Below are 22,243 nucleotides of genomic sequence, written 5' to 3'. Positions count from 1 at the left end.
ATGCCTAACTAACACTTACTGTGCACTGTCACTGCACTTCTTTAGCTGGTCTCCTTGTACTCTGTCTTATTGAAAAGATTTAGCACTTAGCACTTACTTCAAGGTCTCCTACTGCACTGACACTTCAGTGCTTTCCCTCGCTTGTAAGTCACTTTGGATAAAAGCGTCTGCCAAATGAGTAAATGTAAATGTAAATGTTTTCATAAATGGTCCCTGAAATGAACTCACAAGGTTGTCCAGAACTCCAAAATAACATTAAGTAGTACAAGGACATCATAGATGGGATTTCTGTTTCTTTGCTTCCGTAACTTATTTCAGAATCTGCATATGATGACACAAGTTTATGAGCATGAATGAAAGTTTAAATAATTGTAAAACTTGTTTTTTTTTCATATACATCAAAAGTCCAAATGTGACGCATTACATTTAAGACATTTCTGTCTGTTTCTTGATGTGAAAGTTTGAAAAATGACAAACGTGAAGGAAATGATGTTCTGTACACTTTGTCTCTCTTAACCCCTCCTCCTCTCTGTGTCCTTCAAGGCGACTCGTATGATGATTGGCGCCGGTAACGTCCTGAAGAAACACGCAGCCGATCACGCTCGCCGTACAGCTGTAACTGACGAGGAAGCACCAGAAGACGACAACTTGGGGATATGCAGCCGCATCTCATTTGAAAGTGCCCACAGTCAGTGCATGGAGAACTGTGGTGTTCTGACACTGGCTGTACTCTGCCAAGGTAGTGAAATTAATAAGTCATAAGCTAATATGGAGTTCACATAAATAAGTTAGAAGAGGCTGAGACTGGTGCAGTAATAAGTATAAAATCTTTCTTTTTTTCAAATTATTGAACTAACTTTTTTATCCGTCTTTGATCTGTTCAAGTTTTAGTCTCTGAGTACCATGATCATTTTACTGCAGTCTGAACTTTAAAGGCGGTGTAGTGAGTTATTTTAACACCCTGGCCTGCTCTTTAAATACTAGATTAAAGCAGTGGTAAAAGAAGCACTCAGATTCTTTACTTTAATCTGTGCTCCAGTGAATTAGCATCGCACTTATGTAACATTGTTGGACTCTCAATGGACAGTTAAAAGAAAGGATCAGAATCGATGCAGCAGAACCAGATGTATAGGGCCTCATGCAAGAACCAGTTATACAAGCAGATTCCTTCTCGTATGACCAAGTGTCTCGTATGACCAATTTAAGAGAATTTGTGGAAATCGCCCTTTTTATCCTAGGCGCGAACAAAATTCAGGAGTAGCTCAGACCTGTTGTTGGTGTCACGAACAGACAGACTGCCTCTCTCAACAGGGTAAAAAATACTGGTTTTACCTAAAAATGGAGTGCGGGATTTTTACATAGAAATGAGTGTCTGTTACGTTCAAGCCGTTGCCAAATAGTTCTCACAATGCTGATAAGGTCTGTCAGCACCAGCTTAATCTCTCTGTACTTTGCAGTATACCGGAGTTTAAAATGTGTCTGTGCCGAGAGTCCCACGCTGCGCGTATGTCAGAGTATGTCAGAGCCTACGCACAAACGAGCACCTCCTTGTTAACAGGTGTTCATTAGTCTGAAACAAGCGATTTTTACCGACAAGTTCGTGCAGCTGAGGGAGAGTTTAGTGAATCTAACTCGTACGAACAAGTCTCACAGAAAAAAGTCAGAGAATTTAGGACTTAGAATACGAAAATGTTCTTGCATGAGGCCCATTGTCTGTTTTATTTTATTTTTTTGTTTCTCTTCCTTGTCACAACCTGTCGCCTACATTACCCACAATGCAACTCGGCCACCGAGAGTTCAGTCGGAGAAACAGATGTGTTATGCTAGTAACAGCTAATGTAGCCTCAGGCTGCTTCCTCATGCACAGGACATTTGAGGGCATTTATCAGACTAATCCAAGCTCCCTCTGGAGACGCTAAAGGCTTAATGCCACTTTTTTCACTTATGTAGTAGTACTCCCCAACACCTGTAACCACAGTTTGAGTGAAATTTAAGAACTTTCCCTTTAAGTAAAAGTAGCAATACCACAATGTAAAAATACATTGTGGTATTGCTACATGCAATAGTCCTGCATTCAGAATCTTGCTTGAAGGACCAGTGTGTAGGATTTAGGGGGCTTTATTAGCAGTAATTAAATACAGTATTCATAACACTAATAATATTTTCATTAGTGTATAGTCACCTCTAACTACAAATTGTTGTGTTTTCGTTTTGCTTACAATGAGCCCTTCATATCTACATGGGGAGCGGGTCCATATTGCTTGGCCATGTTTCCACAGAAGCCCAGAAAGGACAAGCCAAACACTGGCCCTAGAGAGAGCTCCTGATTTTTTTACGTCACCTGAAGGCCACCGTAGGTTCTCCTACACGTTTGGAAAGATGGCGCTGAGGGGAGGGGTTCAGTTGGTTGCAATCTGCAACCCCACCACTAGATGCCACTAAATCCTACACACTGGTTCTTGAAGTTACTTTATTTGGCTTTAAAAAGTAGCTTAAAAAAAAATACTTATGTGCTTTACGCCACTGGATTAAAGACACTGTTTCACTATTTCTATATGTATTTTCATGGCCATTAAAGGTTTTTTTCTTCTTCTTTTTTTTTTTTTGGCCCACGACAGACTTTAACCACAGTTTGTAAAAAGGCACTTTCAGCAATAGCTTTCCTATGACGATGAGAAAGACTTTTACTTTAGATCAAAGCAGAGATTTATCAAGATATAAAATTTAAAGCTTATTTAATGCCACAAAAATGGTTTGTGCTAAGCTTTCATTCACACGTTTTTAAGTGTGGCAGATTTAAATGAAAAATGATTATGTGTGGCATGCCCAGCACTATCCTGTTTTATTTGTGCTGTTTAGGCGGTCTGGGAGAGAACACCTTCTATGTGGACTACAGGACAGAAGATGGTTCAGCCAATGCCGGGTCAGATTACGAGTACGGCGAAGGAACGCTGGTGTTCAAACCGGGAGAGACTCGCAAAGAGATAAAGGTGAGTGAAGAGGAGAGGGAGACGAGCAGGAAGAGAGAGGAGCGATTTAGACACTGTGAGAACGGAGAAAGAATCAGAGAAGGAAATGAAGAAGCATTTCGGCACTGAGCTCTGTACCAAAAACCACCTGAAAGACAAGACCTGGGGCCTCATTTATAACTGTTGGCAGCATTCAGGAAAGTCTGGCGGCTGCCTTTCCCCGATATAAAGTCTGAAAATCCTGAATCCTTTCACAAAATTATCATCATCGGTTGTAGAAAAATCCAAGATAACATCAACATAGCGTTAAAAAAACGCAGAACAGGGCACCAGTAGTTTTTATAATATCATCTGATGATGTGCATAAATTGCCACGTACGATTTTAGTGTTAATATAGTTTTTGTGTGTAAAATTGCTGCAGTGAACACGTCTGTGTTGTCAGGTGCATAGTTGTGTTCACTGGCGACACCACCACACATTCTGCCTTCTCCAGCCACCTCACCTGACACCACCTGCATTCACCATCAGCTGGGGCAATGAGAGAAACACCTATATGCTGGATTTTGGCGTTAAATACAGTGATTTATTGTGTTTTTTAAATATTTACTGTGTGATTTCACCAGCTAGGTAGAGTACCTGTCTACAGCCTATAGATGCTTAACGAATACCAGGAGATGAGCTTCGGTGTCTCTGTGCCTCTGCTGGTTGGTCCATACTCTGACGGTGTGAGACAAAGCGCTCAAGGCGCCGACCTCCACGTCTGATTGCTCTGCTTGACCTGGAAATGGTTCTGTCAGCCCTCAAAATCGCTGCCTCCATTCTCCACAGGAACAAACATGTTACAAGTCATGATTGACTTTTTCAGTATTTAACCTTAAACCATCTTTGCCTAATCTACCTGCTGTGACTACCTAAACATAACCATAAAAAACTTTCATTATGCTTCAGGTGCTGCCAGCGAACATTTAGCGGATTAATGAGAAAATCAAGCGACAGAAAAGTTATTTTGAAAGAATTAATTACATTTGTGGAAGCAAAGCGCTCATTCCCTGGTTGCAGCTTCTCAGTTGTGCAGATGTAAACTTTGGACTGTTATGGTCCCATTTAAGAAGACATTTGAAAACATCACTTCCAGCTTCAAGAAACAGTAACTGGCATTCATTTCATTTTTTTTTTTTTTGTACTGTTTCAGAAGATCAGTTTCATGGTAGATCCACATTTTGTTTCTGTCTCTTTTGCTTTGTCTCTGTAAAACCTCGCTGTTTGTTCAGTGTGTGGGCAAACACAGACTTGATAAACCCTCTTTAAAAGTACTCGGGGACCCTCTGCTGTCCTTCATACTGTGAGGTTTGAGCTGAGTTTGACACTAAGGGGACCACACTTAAAAGATAAATTCGAGATTTTGGGAGATGAGACGAAACTTTAATGATCCCCGTGGGGAAATTGTATAAGTAGCCTATCGTGTCTATTATGAGACAGAGGATCTGTCAGTTCATCTCAAAAGCTCTGAGCTCAAAGTTGTCTTTGTTGAAAGACTTGAAGCAGAAGCTGATACATTTTTATCTTAGAATACAAAGGTACCAGCCTCTAATGCTGATTTCAAGCAGAAACGTGCTTTACAGACAAGAAGTTACCAGCTTTGGTTTGTATTCCGGGCTGAGACTAGTTTTACTTGATTGAGCTGCATAAACGTGCTGCAGGCTTCTGAATAACCTGCAGTGTGGCTGTAAAAAATGGGGAAAGATATCCGAGGAGAGCAAAGTGAGGGGAAAGAGGGGGGAGAGGCATGAGGGTCCCAGCAGGAGAGTCGGAGAAAGGCTGAGGAGAGACCGAAAAATACTGTTGCTACCAGTCAAACTACTGCTAACTTCTGCTGCTACCACATTAGTTACTACTCTACATATGAACCAGAAAGGCCCCAAAAGTTTCCCTTTTGTTTTTCAACATAAAACTGACTACGTGTATAAAAATATAGAAGAAAAGGTACTTTTTCAGCCAGTGTCGTGTGTTTAACATCGTTTGTTCCTTATTCTTTATTTTTTATTTCGTGTCATCCATTTTCTTTTATTTTGAGCTTATTATTATTTTTCCAAGAATAATGGATAAAGGAAACCCATTCAAACTGAGAAACAGGACAACTTATATTGCCGCCCTTTTTTCAATGTTCAAAAACCATCTGGTACTTCCCATAATTCAGCACTATTACTGTAAAATATAAAATATAAACGAAGGTACAAAGTCAGATGATCAGTCCAAGTGCTGCTTCAGAGTTCACTGTCTTTGATTACAAATCAACTTTTTTTTCTGCGACGTGAACTTGGTATCAAACAACAAAGCAAAGATGTGAAGAAGATTCCAGAAACCTGGAATATTATTTTTAAAGCACACTGCGCCAGCGAATTAAAAGCATATAGGATAATTGCACCAGGTAACGACGTGGCAAGCCCAGTTATCTCTCCTCAGATTCAAAGTTTGATGAGAGATCAAAAGAAGTGTGAAGGCTGGATGAGAGGAGAGTGGGGCAAGATCCTGAAGAGTCACATTAAAGGAGCACAGGGAGGGCAGGGCATTAAAAAACAAAGGAGGAGAATGGATGGAGGGACACTGAGTGAGTAAATTACAAAGGTCAGTGTCATCCATTTCAACGGCACGCCAGTGGATTTCATCGATCGCTGTGCCATAAAATGAGCAGCAGGGAAACCAATTCATGCTTCAGAGTGAACCTCAGAACTTTTCTTCTTGGAGGCTGCAATGTGTTGAAGTTTGTGCACGAAATGGAAATGAAATGAACTGACGCTACACTTGTGCTGATCAGTTATTGCAGGTTTAAGGAACAACTGCCATCGTCAACTTAATGATTTGATTGTTGAAATATTTATCAGGAACTATCACCTTGCAAAGAGGAATCATATTTTCCCAGTCGCCTTCTTTATCTCTTGGTGTATCATCGTGGCTGGACTCCATCCAGAATATGGTGATGTCTGAACACATAATAGGAAGTGCTTTGGTTCTTTGGATTACAATACCAACCCAACCTGATTTGGGAGCAGCCATCTGTCAGTTAGTGCATGATGGAATGATCGGATGCTACAGTCTCGTAGAGATGGATATTGTAACTGGAGCCTCTGTTTAAGCGTCTGCTGAGGGAGATGACTGACTCTCACCCCTGCTTGCTCTCAAAATTCAGCACAGCCGTCCAGACACGCTGACACCAAGATCAAGCATCCAGACCAGGGTTGATGTTCCTTCACTTTAAATTCAGAGCATGAAATGATTTTGCAGTTCACATAACAATCACACAACTCTGTTTTCAGTCTCTGTAAAATAAAATTCCACCTCCAGAGCTCAGTTTCTTGGCTACAAGTATTCTGCATAATAAATGGCATATATATCATATGTGCCTGCTTAGATTTGAATAATCAATAATCTCAGATGACTGACATTGAATCCAACTTTGACCCAGTCACATCTTCGTTTCATCCTTTTATTTTAATTGTACTTAAGCAGTTACTGCTTTGTAAAAGTTCAGTTAACTCTCATTGATGAAACACGTGTAGCCATGGGTTAAACTGACTACAAACAAACTTTCAGTGATTTAAAAACAGCTTCTCTTTTTGCCAGCAGAAGCACATTAATACACTCTGAAGGGTCCTGATATAGAAAGTAATGGACTGTAACATTTGGAGAGCTAAGCCTTTGTTTGGTTTTTTTGTGTATCAGGAAATCTCGTTGTGTATTATTGCTTATGTACGGAACTGGTAGAAGTATTTCAGATATTTTATGGCTGTGTCCTACTATAATTGACCCAATGCCAGAGAGTAGATCTTTCAGCTTTTGATCATTCATGTGTAAAGATAATGACCTTCTCTCTCCCTCTGTGCATCTCCAGGTCGGTATAATCGATGACGACATATTCGAAGAGGATGAGCACTTCTTTGTGCGCCTGCTGAATCTGCGTGTTGGTGATGCAGAAGGTATGTTTGAGAGTGACGAAGCGGGTGCCACCCCCAAAGCTCGCTTGGTTGAACCCCTGGTTGCCACGGTCACCATCCTGGATGACGACCACGCCGGCATCTTCACGTTCAGCGAGCGCATGGTGCGGGTGAGCGAGAGTGTGGGCACTATGGAAGTGACGGTGGCTCGCAACTCAGGCGCCCGAGGCACTGTCATCCTGCCATACCACACCGAGTCAGGCACCGCCAAGGCTGGAGAAGACTACGAGGACGTCCGAGGAGAGCTGGAGTTCACCAATGACCAGACCACGTGAGTCAAACTAAACGTTATCTATATCTTTACTCTGAAGTTGCCCAAAAAAGTAGACCGGACTTTCTGTACAACTCCTCTGCTGCTGGTCACAGAGCAGGTGTATTGAAAGTTCAGTTTCTTGCTCAGTAGTATCATGACAGTCCTTGTTAAGGGAAAGAAAAGCATTAAAGCTCCACTAATCACTAATATTTTCTAAATTTGAAATGACTCAGGTCCCCTCAGGTTTCCCTCAGGTCTACTTAGGTTTGAAGCCTCTGTGAGATCATTATTTTGGTCACTCTCATGACTCATCCAACCTGCTGAGTGCTGTTTAAACAAACACCTGGGTTGTATTCTGGGCTATCTGCCCAGCAGATAGAGATACTGTACTGACTAGTAGGTGAAGAATGTGAATTATCTAGCAGCTAAAGAGCCAGATGTATTTCTCAGGATTGGTGGAGACCAAACTAGAGCTAAAAGCATGGTGATATTAGACTCACAGTCATCAGGTGGACACAAACACAGATCCTAGTGTTGCCCTCTGTCGAATGGATGTGAAAATAGACAACTTTTTGCACACACATCAGCCATAGCAACATCATAAAGTGATCATATGTTAGTCTGTGTTGTGGAGTTCTTCTGCCTCCCACTAGCCCCACAAAACAGCTTCTCTGACCTGCAGGTGACTGTGTCTGTTATGGTTCACAGCTATTGCAGTTTTCTGTTTCTTTTTTACATGAATGTAAATGTAATGGTTGTTTCTGAAAATAATTGTCAGACTGGGAGTCAAATCTCAGGATGTAAGTAGAGTATTTATGGATGTAGAAAAAATTGATTTCCATCCTATTAATTCAGGATTGTGTTGACTCAGATGATACGCGTCTCGTTCCTTTAACACGATGAGTAGTTTGCGGCCCTTTGGCTTCCTGCAGCAGTGAATCAGGTAAAGCGTTGGAGAGCAAATGATCTTTGACTTTCAGACCGCACCGTTCTGAATGTTAATACCTGCGAGAAGGGATTTCAGTGTTTGCCAGCTACTGATTTATATTTTGAGTAATCCCTCTTGGGGGTTGAAATACCTGAAAAGATATTTCATGATTTCAAAAATACATCTGCATTATTTAGTTATTGATTAGAATTTACCTCTCCATTCCTGCAAAGCTTATGATCTGGGGAGGGCGTCCATAAAAAAATAATATGAAGTAAGAGCGCTAAGAGAGAAGGAAGGAGCAGAGTTTTTATTCCTGTATTTGTCCTTTGTTTTTTTCTCACCACCCTTTACTCCTCACCCCTCCTCACCTTTCCTCTTATTTATTCTCACCTCCTCTCTTACTGCTTCTCTTCTCTTCACCTCTTTCAACTCTTACTTCCATCCCACGCTCTCATTTCTTCATCTTTGTGCTTGCAAGACAACAATCCTATCAATTATTCATCATTGCTGACCTGAGGGGAGGCACAGCACATTCATATTGAATCTTTTCTAAATTTGTATGAAGAGTTTGTATGTTTATGTGTTTGAGTGTGACTTGATTTTTCATGGTAGTGTGTTTTGGAGTGTTGGGATCACTAATTGCTGGGTGACTGCAGTGTGAATGTGATGCTTATGTTAAATGTTGTAATTTAGCTGCAAAAAGACTGAGACCTCTCTTATAACGTCTTTTCCTTTCCTTTTCACCTTCTGGAGACTGTCATTAATTTATATGGACATATTTGGAAAGTTAAAACCTAGAATACTTGTAATATGAGATCGGTTTTGAATTATTAAAAATATTAAGTTTCTCTAGCTGTGCTAGCTGAATGACTCTAGAGATGGCAACATCTGTTCGTTGCTCTGTCTGCCACTTTAGTCTAGACTCAAATATTTCAACAACAATTAAATTGTTTTCCACTAAATCTTGTGCAGACATTCTCGGTTCCCATACGATGAATCCTTATGACTTTGGTTATTCTCCATATCCAATTTAAATTGACATTTATGTTTTTTAGTGAAATGTGTCATCTGTTGGATGGATTGCCATTAGATTTGGAACACACATTCATGTTGCCCTCAGGATGAATTTTAATTACGTACTTTGGTGATCCCTTAATTTTCCACATTGTGTCATCGTCAGGTCAAAATTTGAAATAAACCATCGACATTCCCATCAGCCTCAGTTGTACTTTGATTTTAGTGTTAATTAACAAATGTTAGCCTAATGACATGCCAGACTAGGATGGTGGACATGGTAAATGGTATACCCGCGTAGCATCAGCACGCTAGCATTGTCATTGTAAAAATGTTAGCATACTGACGTTTAGCTTCAAGTACTACTGTGCCTAAGTATAGCCTCGCAGAGCTGCTAGCATGGCTGGAGACTCTTGTTTTGTTATTACATTCTTGCTCTGAATGGACTAAAACATACAGTAGTTGCATATGTGGCTGAAATAGCATCTGAGGATTTCATGAAGGAAGGACACCTTTTATTCTCAGTGATTGCTGGTCATACAGGGAGTAGCAGAGGTGAGATGTACGTGGAATTTTAGGCTGCAAAATGCTGATTTGTTAGCGGTTGATTTGTTTATTAGTTCAAGTTTAATAAAATCTTCCAGAGCGTACTGAAATACACCAGAGGGTTAGTTGTCAAATAAATTAATGAGGACATCTTTTAATGCCTTTGACATCAGTGTGTTTCTCTGTTTCAGAGGCCTGTTTTTATGTTTGTGCATCATCTGTGACAAACTTGAATGGACAGTGTTTGCGTGATATTGATTCCAGCAGTTCTAAGCTAATGTAAACTGGCAGGTTCATTGACTGAAAGAGATATTAAGTTAGGTGAGACAGGGCTTGTGATGGGTGAGTGGATGGATCTCAGTATGTTTCTTTGACAGTGGAAAACTTTGTATATTTTTCACAGTCTCAGCGACAACTTGGCTCTGCTCTTAAGCGGGATTTATTCCAATTTGTTCTCCCAGTGGCCCAGTCAGCGTGTCTGAATAAATGTCACTCTCACCTAAAGCCTTAAACCGGATACCTGGAACATTTCTGGATAGACAATTTTGACGTTTTTCATCTCATATATGGCCTGAAGCTTCTTCCTTTGGCCTTATCTGCCCCTTTTAGCCTTCTTCATCTTCTGTGTGGCTACACTGAGTTCTTCGATTACTGATGATGCACTGACAATTCTCCAGATCCATCTCTGAGTGGAACAATCTGCAACACATGCCCCTGCAGCCAGCTCAGAGTGCTTTTACCTCTCTGTCTTTGTCTTGTGAGAAGACTCTGTCCTCAGGTCAGTGAACTCCATCAAGAGAGCAGTTTCGGCTTTTCTTGGCCCCAACACGTCATGTAGAATCATAGTGGAGACCTCCGAGACCGGGACTTGTTGGCCCACATCTGTCTCCATCCTTCAGTCCATCCCAGGAACCGGAAGCTTTGTTTGTGGTCTCTTTCTGCTCCACGCTCCCATGTGACTTTGCTTAGAAACCGGGACGCTGGACATTCCCGTTTTACCACGCTAGGTCAACGTTAGGCATATTAGATGTCTTCTCCATCACGCAGTTCCATCAGGGAGTTGTCTGATTGGTCGTAAATTAATTCTGCAGCAGGACAATGAGCCCAAACATACAGCCCCATTCATAAAGAACTATCTTAAGAGACAAGAAGAACAAGGAGTCCTCCAGCAGATGGTCTGCCCCACATAGGGCCTTGATCTCAGCTGTGTTTTTCTGTTTACTGCACTTTGTATGAAGTTAATTGATACATAAAAAACAATTCATGGCATTAGGTTTGAAAGCACTCACTTCCCTTTTGGTGCCTAAAACTTAAGCACTGTACTGTTTTTCTTTTCTTCTCAGGTGGAGAATAAAATGGAACCTCTGATTTTTCTTTTTTATTTCTTTATTTTACACTCTTAAATGTGGAAATTAGATGAAAAAGTGAAATGATAGAGTTTGTTGCCAAAGCGGAATGGATTATATAGAAAAATGATGGTTAACTTAGCTGGTTAATACCTTTTTGTTTTGCAGCTGAGTGACAAATGTTGGATTTTAACTCACACATATGAATCACATGTAACAGTGTGTGTGTGTGTGTGTGTGTGTGTGTGTGTGTGTGTGTGTGTGTGTGTGTGTGTGTGTGTGTGGATGCTCCCTTGCATACATGCGTGAGATTGTATGTTTGTTTTAAAAAATACTAATATTTTAAAAAAAATTCTTTTCTGTGTGTGTGTGTGTGTGTGTGTGTGTGTGTGTGTGTGTGTGTGTGTGTGCAGTCAGACTCTCCAAGTGAGGATAATTGATGATGAAGAATATGAAAAACATGAAAACTTCTTCATTGTGTTGGAGGAACCACGCTGGCTAAAGAGAGGAATCTCAGGTATGTGTTTACAGCATGTTTTTTTTTTTTTTTTTTTTTACTGGATTCATGGATTCTGTCATAAAGTCCTGTGGTTAACACACGAGTTAGTGTGAACCACACCGGAACAGGTCAGGTGTGAAAGCAACCTTATGGCAACTGTACACAGCATCTGGCTTCATCGCAGCTGCAAGATACATTCCACTGCACTTTTCTAGCCGGCATTGTGTCCGGCAAGTACGTGTCCAGAGTGTCTCACACACACTGAGTCTATTTTTGCCCGAGCAGCTGGTGTCTCTGAAGTGTGAAATTCACCTGTGAATGTATATATAATTGCGACACATAGACACAAAGAACCATTCATGCTCTCATAATTAGCCCTTCGGGAAATTTAGAGTCGCCAGATGACTTAGTATTTAATAACGCCTTATTTATTTCATTTTAAAGATTTTGGGTCTCAGTACTAGACAATACAAGTAAAAGGGCAGCACTCAAAATTTCACCAAAGTGAATGTAGAAAAGTATTACAGTTCTGATGTAAGAATATGAAAGCAGCATTTTAATGTCGTAGCTGGACAAGGTGGTCCGGGTGGTGCTAAATGGCAATAAATTCTCTTGAATCTTGCTGAAGTCTATATACTCTTGTTTTGTATAATAATATATAATTTACCGTAATCTATTGGAACAAGAAGTACAGATTTTTGGAGCACGATTATTTGGATGGCATTTCCTCCATGGATTTGCACGAAAACACACTGATTACCGCCTCCAGCAATGGAAATATCGTCGTCTGGGACGCCGACACGCTCGAGGCTCTCTACTGGCTTAATGTCACTAAGAGCCCCAAAACACACATGGCGGGCAAAAGTGCTCAAGGCCGGACTGGGAGTCTGGCTGTGGAGAAGAAGCCAAAACGTGTCAGAGACACTGGGAGAATTACGCTACATAAAAAATCTCCAGCTCTGACAGAGAAAAAGACTGGTGTGACTATCAGTCCTCTCATTATATGTCTGAGGACCAGGGCAGTCAAGGTCTTCACAGCCACGCTGCTGACTTCTGCAGAAGGCTACATCTATGCCTGGTCTGTTATTAGCAAGGGAGGGCTGTTAGGAAAGTTCAGGGCTTTGAATGTTGAAGGAGCAGTCATTGCAACCATGTCAACTGATGTCAACGAACACGGGGGACAGTACCGGAAGGATTTATCTGTGGGACATTCAGAGATTTGGATTTAGAAAATGGGCAGACAAAAGGCCATTTGAGGATATAAATGGCTGGCGTGTGTCACTGTGTCCACCTCCACTGTTGGGCTCCTGGCAGTCCCATCTTACACGGGTGGTGAGTGTTATATGTGATACCGCTTGTAAAAACGTAATTACAGCAGGTTTGGACTGCAATGTCCGGCTATGGACAAACGCAGGCCGCTGCCTAGGCCTCTTTGGAAGAGATCGATGGGATGCCACACAACTCTGCGCTGAGGAGAATGCTGACCAGGAACAGGCAGGAAAACCACGCACAGCAGAGACAACAAACATTAAGATGCCATTGCCAGACTCTCACCATCTCACCAGAGTCTCATCATCACTGCCCATATCACCACTACCTGACTTTCAAGACCTCTACAACAGAATTGACGAGGCAACCAGAACGCCTCCGATTAAGCAGATGCCAAGTGATGATCAATTACATGCAAGATTTGATGCTAAACAGCTCTGCCCTGGGTCTCCGCCATCATCACCACCAATACCTGAACCTAAAGTCTTCGAGGAGAAATTAAATAAGTTAACACATCGTTTGGCTAAACTTCATGCCTTTGCTAAAAAGGATATAGGGTTTCCTGAAATTCCCAAAAGCATAGACGGATTACAAAAGGAAAGTCTTTCGAAAGACAAAGTTCAGCTCACACATAGCCAGACTAAGTTCAAGCCACACTCACCCCAGACCCCGCTCATCAGAGGTGGCACTGACCTTAAGCAAAGCTCTCCTCCGACAGCACCTCCATATTTGAGATGGACTAGGTCCAAATATGGACGACCTGTGCTCAAGATTCAGTCCAGAGACGTATTAGACTGCAGTGTACTCCCACCATGTCGGCCAAAGACCCTGCCAAGCAAACGGGGGTCTCAGCAAACATCAGAGCATGTACGCTTACCACCCATCTCTGATAAGATTCAGTTGACTCATAGCCAGACTTAACCCTCCGGGTTCTCTGGTTTCTCCAACAGCGTAAAGAAATGCAATTCCAAATTAATGAAAACAAATACATCGAAATTTAAAAACAAAATAAATTTCAATAAAATTCAATAAAAATACCCAAAATAAATAAACAATATTTCCTGCAAGTATTTGATTGATTTAACAGTTTCATTAACAGGAGTGACTCATTTGGCTATTGGCCGATGTTTTTGCCCCACTGTACTGTTTGATGCCTTAATCAGGCTGTATATACATGTTTGCGCGCACACACACACACAAGCACAAAATAACAAAATAAGTTTCATACACTGTATTAAGTCTCCTGCCTTTCCCAATCTAATGTATGCAGCACAGCTGTGCTTCAGTGAGACGGAATGACTTAATCATAATTATACTTAAGTGTGGGTGTTTACATTGAAAAATACATACCTGTATCAACATATACTGTAATATGAAATGTGGACTTAATGTACAGTGGCTTCAGAAAGCATTCACACCCCTTCACACTTTGTGTTGAATATTTAGCTGTACGTGGATAAAATTGCCATTTTTAGCCCCTCATTAGATCCACTCAAATCTAATAAACCTGTCATTTACAAAAGTATTCATACCCTTAATTCAGTACTTTGTTCAGGCCCTTTTGGCAGCGATTACAGCCTTGAGTCTTCTTGGTTATGACGCGACAAGTTTTGCACACCTGGATTTGGGGATTTTCTGCCGGTGTTCTCTGCAGATCCTCTCAAGCTCTGTCAGGTCGGACGAGGACCCTTGGTGGACAGCCTTTTACATGTTTCTCCAGAGATGTTTGTCTGGGTTCTGAGGTCCTGAGCGCTTTGGACCAGGTATTCATTAAGGGTATCTCTGTACTTTACTCCGTTCAGCTTTCCCTCGACCCTGACCAGTCTCCCTGTTCCCTGTTCCAGCTGCTGAAAAACACCCCCACAGCATGATGCTGCCACCACCATGCTACACCACTGAGATGGTAATGGGCAGGTGATGAGCGCTGCCTGGTTTCTTCCAGACATGACGCCTAGTTCATTCTTGGTCTCACTGGCAGAGAATCTTGTTTCTCACAGTCTGACATTCCTTGAGGTGCTTTTTTGCAAACTCCAAGCAGCTTTCATGTGTCTTTCACTGAGGACAGGCTTCCGCCTGGCCACTCTGCCGTAAAGTCCAGATCACTGGAGTGTTGCAGTTTAGGGAAAGTCTTTGCACAAGCTGCTTGTGTGAGAACTTTGGCTTCCTACGAAAAAACATGTTTGTATTTGTCTAAACAAAAAAGTATCGTGATACCAAAATATATTGTTTTGGTATCAGTGTGATCCTCAGGTATGGAATCAGCACCAGCACCATCATTTCAATTGATGCCCTAAATATAAAACCTTTTTTCATTTTTTTATCTCATAGAGGGTTTTGTTTGGTAATTGCTTTGCTTCACATGTAATGGACATGATAGAAAATAAAGAAATGAAATGTAAACAAGTTTTTGACGTGGTTAGCAGAATTTGTAATCTTTCGCTGCTTGGTTTATATTTATGGTAAATAAGCACTGCTAAGTTTCTAAATAAAAGTCATTTATTTAATCCAAACTATTGCATATTTTTGTGTTGTTTTGGTTTGTGTATTCTGTCTTTACATGGATTTTCTTTCTTTTCTTTTCTTTTTTTTTTTTCCTGTGCGACAGCCTGTTCTTTTTCTTTGGTTTGGTTTTTGTTTTTGAGCTTCTGCAATGACCTACTTTACCTACAGGGATCAATGAAATTTCATCATATCTTAGACATAAAGACACAAACACAACTACACACTTACTCAGGGACCCGTCCACTCATCCATTACCTGTCACAATACATGGACTGCTGTTGAATATGTAGAAAGACAGAAAGAGAGAGGTGTATTTATTTAAATCTGAAGATGTTTAGAGAGCCTAAGAAGCCACCGCTGCAGTGGGTTATTAACTCGGAGATTACAAAAACAGCAGTAGCTTTAAGATGGAGGCATAAGAGAAGAGATTTTTATTAATGGTAAATAGAAAAACAGAGATAGAAGAACAGAAAGTGATGATTTGTTTGTGGAGGGAGTGGGTGAAAAAGATGAAATTAAGACAGTTCTAATAATGAGAAAGTGACATACACAGGAACCTTTGTTAAACAACCCTCGTATTATGTTTCTCACAGTCTTTGTAAATTTGTGTTTGCACATTAATCTGAACTTGTGTGTGCAGTTTGATGTGTTATTAGGATGATCTTTTGACTCCGCTGAATGTGTGTTTTTACTTACTGGTCTTTTTTCTTGTCCACGCTCCCTCCCCCTCTGCTTTCTTTACAGCTCTGCTGCTCAACCAAGGTAAGACGACCTGATTCTTCCTTTTTACTTCAAAGTTAAGATCCAAACTTAATTTGATTTATCAGGAGGTCTGAGTAGAGCTGCAACTAACAATTATTTTTATTGTCAATTAATCTGCTGATGATTTTCTTGATCCATCGATTCATTGTTTGTCCCATAGAATGTCAGAAAATAATCAAATTTATATCGAATTAATAAGATCTTCAGGTGTGTTGTTTGGTCTGACCAACAGTCCAAAACCCAAAGATATTTAGTTTATAATGATGTGCTTTGCTGGCTTCCTGTTGATTTTACCATCTTGCTAGAAAAAGAAAAACCATCAAATGCCCTGGACTATACTTCAGCACATCAGTACAGCCATTTAACTTGCGAAACATATTGGAAAAAAACATGTTTACACAGGTTTCCAGCTTAATGTCCTGCTGTTTGTGGCACAAATTCTGTGGGTTTATCAGTTTCTATCCTGTAATTATCCATTCATACCGACATTGATAACGGCATTTTTCTTAACCTGGGTGTTATTTACATAGTTTTGGCCATCATTTCTACTAGTACTAGTAGGGGATGGCTGTAGCCAAACACTGAACCCCAAATTGCTCCTGATGGCAGCTAGCACCTTGCATAGTAGGTCTCTGCCATCAGTGTGTGAGTGTGTGTAAAGAGGCAAATTGTAAAAGATAAAACACCTATATGAATCCAGCCATTGGCTATTTACCATTTGGTAGTAATCAAAATGTAGCCACAAATTTAACAGCTTAGTTCTGGGGACACGGTGACGTCGCTAAAAAGAAGTCTGACAGGGTTATTCTGCAGAAGTTGACGTGTTTCTCTGAGGGTCACCCACATAATACACAACATAACATAAGTCATATTGACAGGAAGCGTACTTAAACATCAGAGATGAAATGAAAGCAGTATTCTCGTCAAAGAGAGACAAATGCTAAAAGGCTGTATGCAATTGACAAAGACACTTGCTCCAAATTACTTTATCTTCTTATATTTATATTTCAGATACAGTGAAGTCTGAATATTAAAGGAGTCGTTTATTTTCATTTGCATTAAATCTGAACAGATGCCACAATCTTTCCGCTGCAGTCCTTTTTCCTGCAGCCGATCAGGTTTCTTGCTCAGCCAGGACTTTGGTTATTCTGTCCCACATTGGAACAGTCTCACATTTCTGGCATCTCTTTTAGCCTCGGTGGAGAGATGGGTCTTTGTCTGTTTACATCTGGATCGCAGCAGAACCGGACTCAGTTCATCTCGGCATAGAAAAATAGAACAGTTTTGAAATAAATGTTTCAAATGATTCGACCGCTCCACATTCTGGTCTTGTTTTGTGTGCGCTGATGCCGACTTATCAGCGCGTTTGTGTTCTTTCTTAGAAAACCAAAAGAGGACCCTCCCATTGCTGTGCTTTGTCATATATACCTTATTAGAATTTCATATTATCTTGTTTTCTGTGACTATTGAGGAGCTTTGTGTGTGGGAGGCGAAAGAGAGTGTAAATGGGATACCTCGAAAAGTTAATTGATTTGTTTATATGAAAATTGATCTTGGACCTGATTAAAAAACAGGGAGAGTAGAAGAAAGAATGAAGTAAACATTGAGTCTGGGTTGTGTTTATTGATTTTTTAAAATAGAGCAGCCTTATGTTCTGTTGAAAATGTTAAAATTGCACTGGGAAAGAATTTAATGCAAATAAATATATTAATTCTAGATCAAGTCAACCTGCACGAGGGAAGAGAACCTCCTCCCAGCTGACTGACTGACAACCCACTGATTCATGCTCAGATTAGATTGGAGCAGGAAGTCGTCTGAGCTTGCGACAAATCAAAACATAGAAATAAAAAAAAAAATTCTTAACACAGCAGCAGCTGAGCGCAGTATCCCGAGGAAAGGAGATTTGCTAATAGTTAGCATTCAGTAAAGAAGCGGATCTGTTTATTTCCTCGATGTGCAGAGGTCACTGGCTTCACGTGGTTTTTCTGTGATAACTTCACAGACGACTTTCCAGAATTAGAAATACCTCTTGCTGCCACTTGGAGCCAATTAGAGGCAGCTAAAGCAGAATTCAGAGGCTAAAAGATGAAAGAAAAGTGTTGTGAGAGCGGGAAGCCCTGCAGTAGTGATGACACATAATAACGCACATTGTCCCGAAGGCGATTTCTGGTTCACCTCTCTCGTCTGTCACAGCCGAAGAGGCGATCTGTGTAAAGCCCGTTCTTTTGTTGCTGCTCAGAGGAAGGACCTCACAGTGAAGTAAAACCATATTTGAGCTGGTGCGCTCGTCTGTATTCATGCATCCGTGCACGTGTCTGACTGTGTTCGTGTGTGTTTGTGTGTGTGTGTTTCTGACAGCTTGAAATAATGTCAGTGAATACTGCAGGGATGGTTGCCATATGCTGCTTTACTCTTACAGTCTTTTCATAATTAGACATGGGCTGATTTTGAGTAGACAGGAGGGTTGTAGCCTCTGACTGCATCACTCACTCACACACACACACACACACACACACACACACACACACACACACTGCCTCAGTATCTCCTGGTATCTTTATTTTCCTTTTCTCTTTCTCCTAAGAACAGAGGAGGAATGAGAAAATGCCACTTACAGCAGACATGAGCACTCACTCAGCAAACAGTGAGCCTGGTTAGAAGCAGCAAAGTGTCTCTAAAGCTCTTTGTGGACCACCAGTGTTACAGCCTCTCTTTGGTATAGAGAGAAGAGACTTTTGGCTGTAATACAATCCCCGATTGGCTCAATTTCTCAGTTATTTCTGTAAGACGAACTCTGGATGGTGTGGTGGCTGTTGCTACACTCTAATCAACAACCATAATGATAATCCATGAATTGTTTAAGTCATTTACTAAGCAAAAAATGACAAAGAATCTCTGGTTCCTGCTTTTTAAACAACAGGATTTACTTTAGTCGGGCTTTAGATCATAGGCGGAATATCTTTGGGATCAGGACTGTTGGTGGGACAAAAGTTAGAAGCTACATGAAGATGTCGCCTTGGACTCTCTGCCGAAATTGCGATAGCATTTTTCTTTTTTCTAAAAGAAATTAGTTCATAATTTAATTGTTGGATAGACTTAATCAAGTACTAAGAAAGATAAACTGTAAAGGTCCCTTTACGCTGTGCGATTTTGGGCTGTTCCAGACAAAAGGGGTGAAATGAGTCAGAAACGGTGGTCCAACATTCAGGACCCAAACCCCAAAATTTGACCTCTGCTATAACCCACGTTTACAAAGCAACCACTCAGAATATTACATGAAATGATGCAGAATACACTGGCAAGCTCGCAAAATACTACTTTTAGAAACACATTTACCTCAACTCACTTTGTAAAATCGTCATTCCATGTTGTCGTTTTGGCCCTGAACACGACTGACCTCACACTCTCCTCCTATTCTCAGCTTCTTCAAGGCATAGAAGTGTGTGTGTGTATATATATTAATCTAAGAATAAAGATGTTAGCGTTTACATCTTGGAAGGAACTTCCCACACCTGCTCTTCTCATTCATCTCTGTAAATCCACCTTTCTAATCTTTCTGTGTCGCTGTGTTGTTGTTTTTCATCAACCTCTCTCACACACACACACACACACACACAAAGATATCGTCCATCCTTCATCTTCTCATCTCCCTCTCCCACGCTGTGTGAGAAAACACTTGCACACTCACACACTTGTGCTCACATACAGATTCAGATACATATTTCAGACTCAAGTAATGTAGAGCAGTTCCAAATAAAATGCCGACTCACAATCTATTATTGATAGAGGAAGAACTTGGAAATATCTGTGATGTTTTAGTTTCAACCCACACTCACCCATGGAGTCCTTCTCGTTTCCTTCACAGTACCTCTCCCTTCTTCCCTCCCTCCCTCCCTCTTCTCTTCTTCCCACAGAGGGGGTGGAGGGGCAGATGAGTGCTGAGGAAGAGGAGGCCCGGAGGATAGCTGAGATGGGGAAGCCCATCCTGGGAGAGCACAGCCGCCTGGAGGTGGTCATCGAGGAGTCATATGAGTTCAAGGTGCAGCATTCATTTTCCTTACCTGGTCTCCTCAGCGCCCTCTTTGCGTTTTGTGTTGCACACGGTGTAAAAGTAGTAAAAGCAAAGTGCAAGCTGACTGCCACTGCCAGTTCATTTCAGCAATGGTCATTGTTTTTTTTATTGAGGTTATTCTAATGTCCTCACAATAAATATCAATGCCCAGAGAAACCTTAAACTTTATTACCAGTTCATTTTATTCTTATTAAAAATAATGAAAAGGAAAGACCTGGCAAAGAAAGTTCCAGTTCCACATAAAGATAAAGTGGTGTAAATAAATCTGATCAGAGTCATATAGAAGGTAAATTGAAAAACAAAAATCAATTTGGAGACTTTAAATATAGAGTATGTACTTCCAGGCCTGTCTAAGTAATATTTGAACATTTCTCCTCCCTAAAGCCAAAAATCGCTGCACTGTAGACAGTGTTTGGGGCACTGATTTTTTTTGATCTGTGCTTCTCTGGCAGTGTTACACAATCCACCTTTACACTCTCTCTCACACTGGTGAACCCAGGTCCTAACCCTCTTTCAGCAAGCAGGTCTAATTTGGGTTTTGAATTATTGAAAGTTGTCCTTGATATAGCAGCCCGCTGGAGGCATGAAGGATCTCCAACTCTCATTGCATTCACAGAGAGCGGCTGCGTCTGCCTTTCAGGCTTCCACTGCGGGAAGCGGGCAGCGAACAGTCCAGATATTTGAAATGTGTGGGCTTTTATAAAACGATAGATTCTGGATGGATTTCGTGAACTAAATCTTACACTGTTATATGATTTAAATGATTTAAAAGTCATCAAGTACTGTAACTCCTTCTGTCATCAGTGCTCATGTATGTAAGTGAAGCTGTGGGTGTCTCAAAGGTTTCAAAAGCCCAGAAATCACAAACGTCACTCAAACATACAGTAAATAGTCCAACAGTGTTCATTGGCTTAAGCCGCCTTTGGTTAAAGTTACTTATATTATGTAAGTTATCTTTCGCTCTTCTACACTATTCCCAAATAACATACTAATTAATAAACACTGAATATTTGAAAAAGTTCAACTCAGCAGAGGAAGCAAACATATCAAACATCCGCTTCACTTTCAGCCAATTAAACCAACAGGATCGTTTGAGCACTAATTACAGAGGGGCAACAAAACAGATGAATGAGAGCCCGTCGATCCTTCATGGCTCCAAACACAGTCCACTAAAATTCAATATTCTCATTCTCTACGTGGTTACGAAGTCAGCCGGCCCCCTGTGGAAATATAATTGGCCTTGTCTCTTATGACTTGCAGGTAGTGAGAATCATCTCGGGGAATAATGCAATTTGGTGCGATTGGCATTTAGATTTAGTTCCGCTGAGATCAGTGTGAGAAGCTCTGTTTGCTGTGGGCACAAATAAATGAATAGCATCGTAGTGATGTGCCTGTTTGTGATAGTGGAGCATGGAGCGATGTGAGATTGTGTTTATGTTTCAGGTAGGTAGGCTCTGTTGTCTGCTCATTTTTCTATTTTGTAGTTAAAATTACTGAAGTCTATCGCTCTAAAAAGGAAAATCACAGGTCAACAACACGTTATCCTCCATAACATAACTTAATTAGTGAGCTTGAGAGGTGCTGCTAGGTGGATTTTGCTGCCTTTTAACAAGAGCCAGGCTAGTTGTATCCCTTTGTTTCCAGTGTTTGTGCTAAGCTAAGCTTAACATACAGACAAGAGCGGTATCGAACTTCATCTTACTCTCTGCAAGAAAGTGAATAACACGTGTCCTAAAATGTCAAAAGTTTGCTTTAAAAAAAGCCGTGGTAACAGTTGAAGCAGCAGAGGCCGATTTAGCCTGACTTTTTCTTCCTACATTTCCAATAATGCAACTCAGTACCATTTTTCATAAGACCTTTGCCGACCTGGTAAACACCCACACCGGCCATATAAGATCACCGTACTCCTCATGACGAGGGAACTGGACTTCATGTGTACAATTGGTAGGACAACTTTAGAAGTTTTATTGTGTCCATCATTTTAATCTCTTCAAACTCCAGCCTCAGATGAGATGAGTTTTCTTATTTTTGAACTCAGTGTGATTTAAAAAAAAAAAAAAAAAAAAAAAGATCAAATAGCTTATTCC

The 22,243-nt window shown here is 40.8% G+C and overlaps 1 protein-coding gene across 2 annotated transcripts in view; it reads left to right on the top strand.

The window, feature by feature from the left end:
• LOC120791821 (sodium/calcium exchanger 2-like) overlaps positions 1-22,243 on the top strand; it is a 30,432-nt gene that overhangs the window by 1,696 nt on the left and 6,493 nt on the right. The window contains exons 3-8 of one of the 2 annotated variants that reach the window (XM_040130561.1): positions 544-739; positions 2,860-2,990; positions 6,860-7,233; positions 11,466-11,569; positions 16,067-16,084; positions 19,999-20,123. In XM_040130561.1, the coding sequence (XP_039986495.1) occupies positions 544-739; positions 2,860-2,990; positions 6,860-7,233; positions 11,466-11,569; positions 16,067-16,084; positions 19,999-20,123 (948 nt within the window). Of the gene's footprint in view, positions 1-543; positions 740-2,859; positions 2,991-6,859; positions 7,234-11,465; positions 11,570-16,066; positions 16,085-19,949; positions 20,124-22,243 lie in introns of those variants that run through there. The other variant, XM_040130562.1, reaches the window with a different exon arrangement.

This window comes from Xiphias gladius, chromosome 7 (assembly GCF_016859285.1).
Source record: "Xiphias gladius isolate SHS-SW01 ecotype Sanya breed wild chromosome 7, ASM1685928v1, whole genome shotgun sequence".
Taxonomy (NCBI): domain Eukaryota; kingdom Metazoa; phylum Chordata; class Actinopteri; order Istiophoriformes; family Xiphiidae; genus Xiphias; species Xiphias gladius.
Note: the sequence above shows the minus strand (reverse complement) of the source record. Positions and strands in the feature narration are given on the sequence as shown.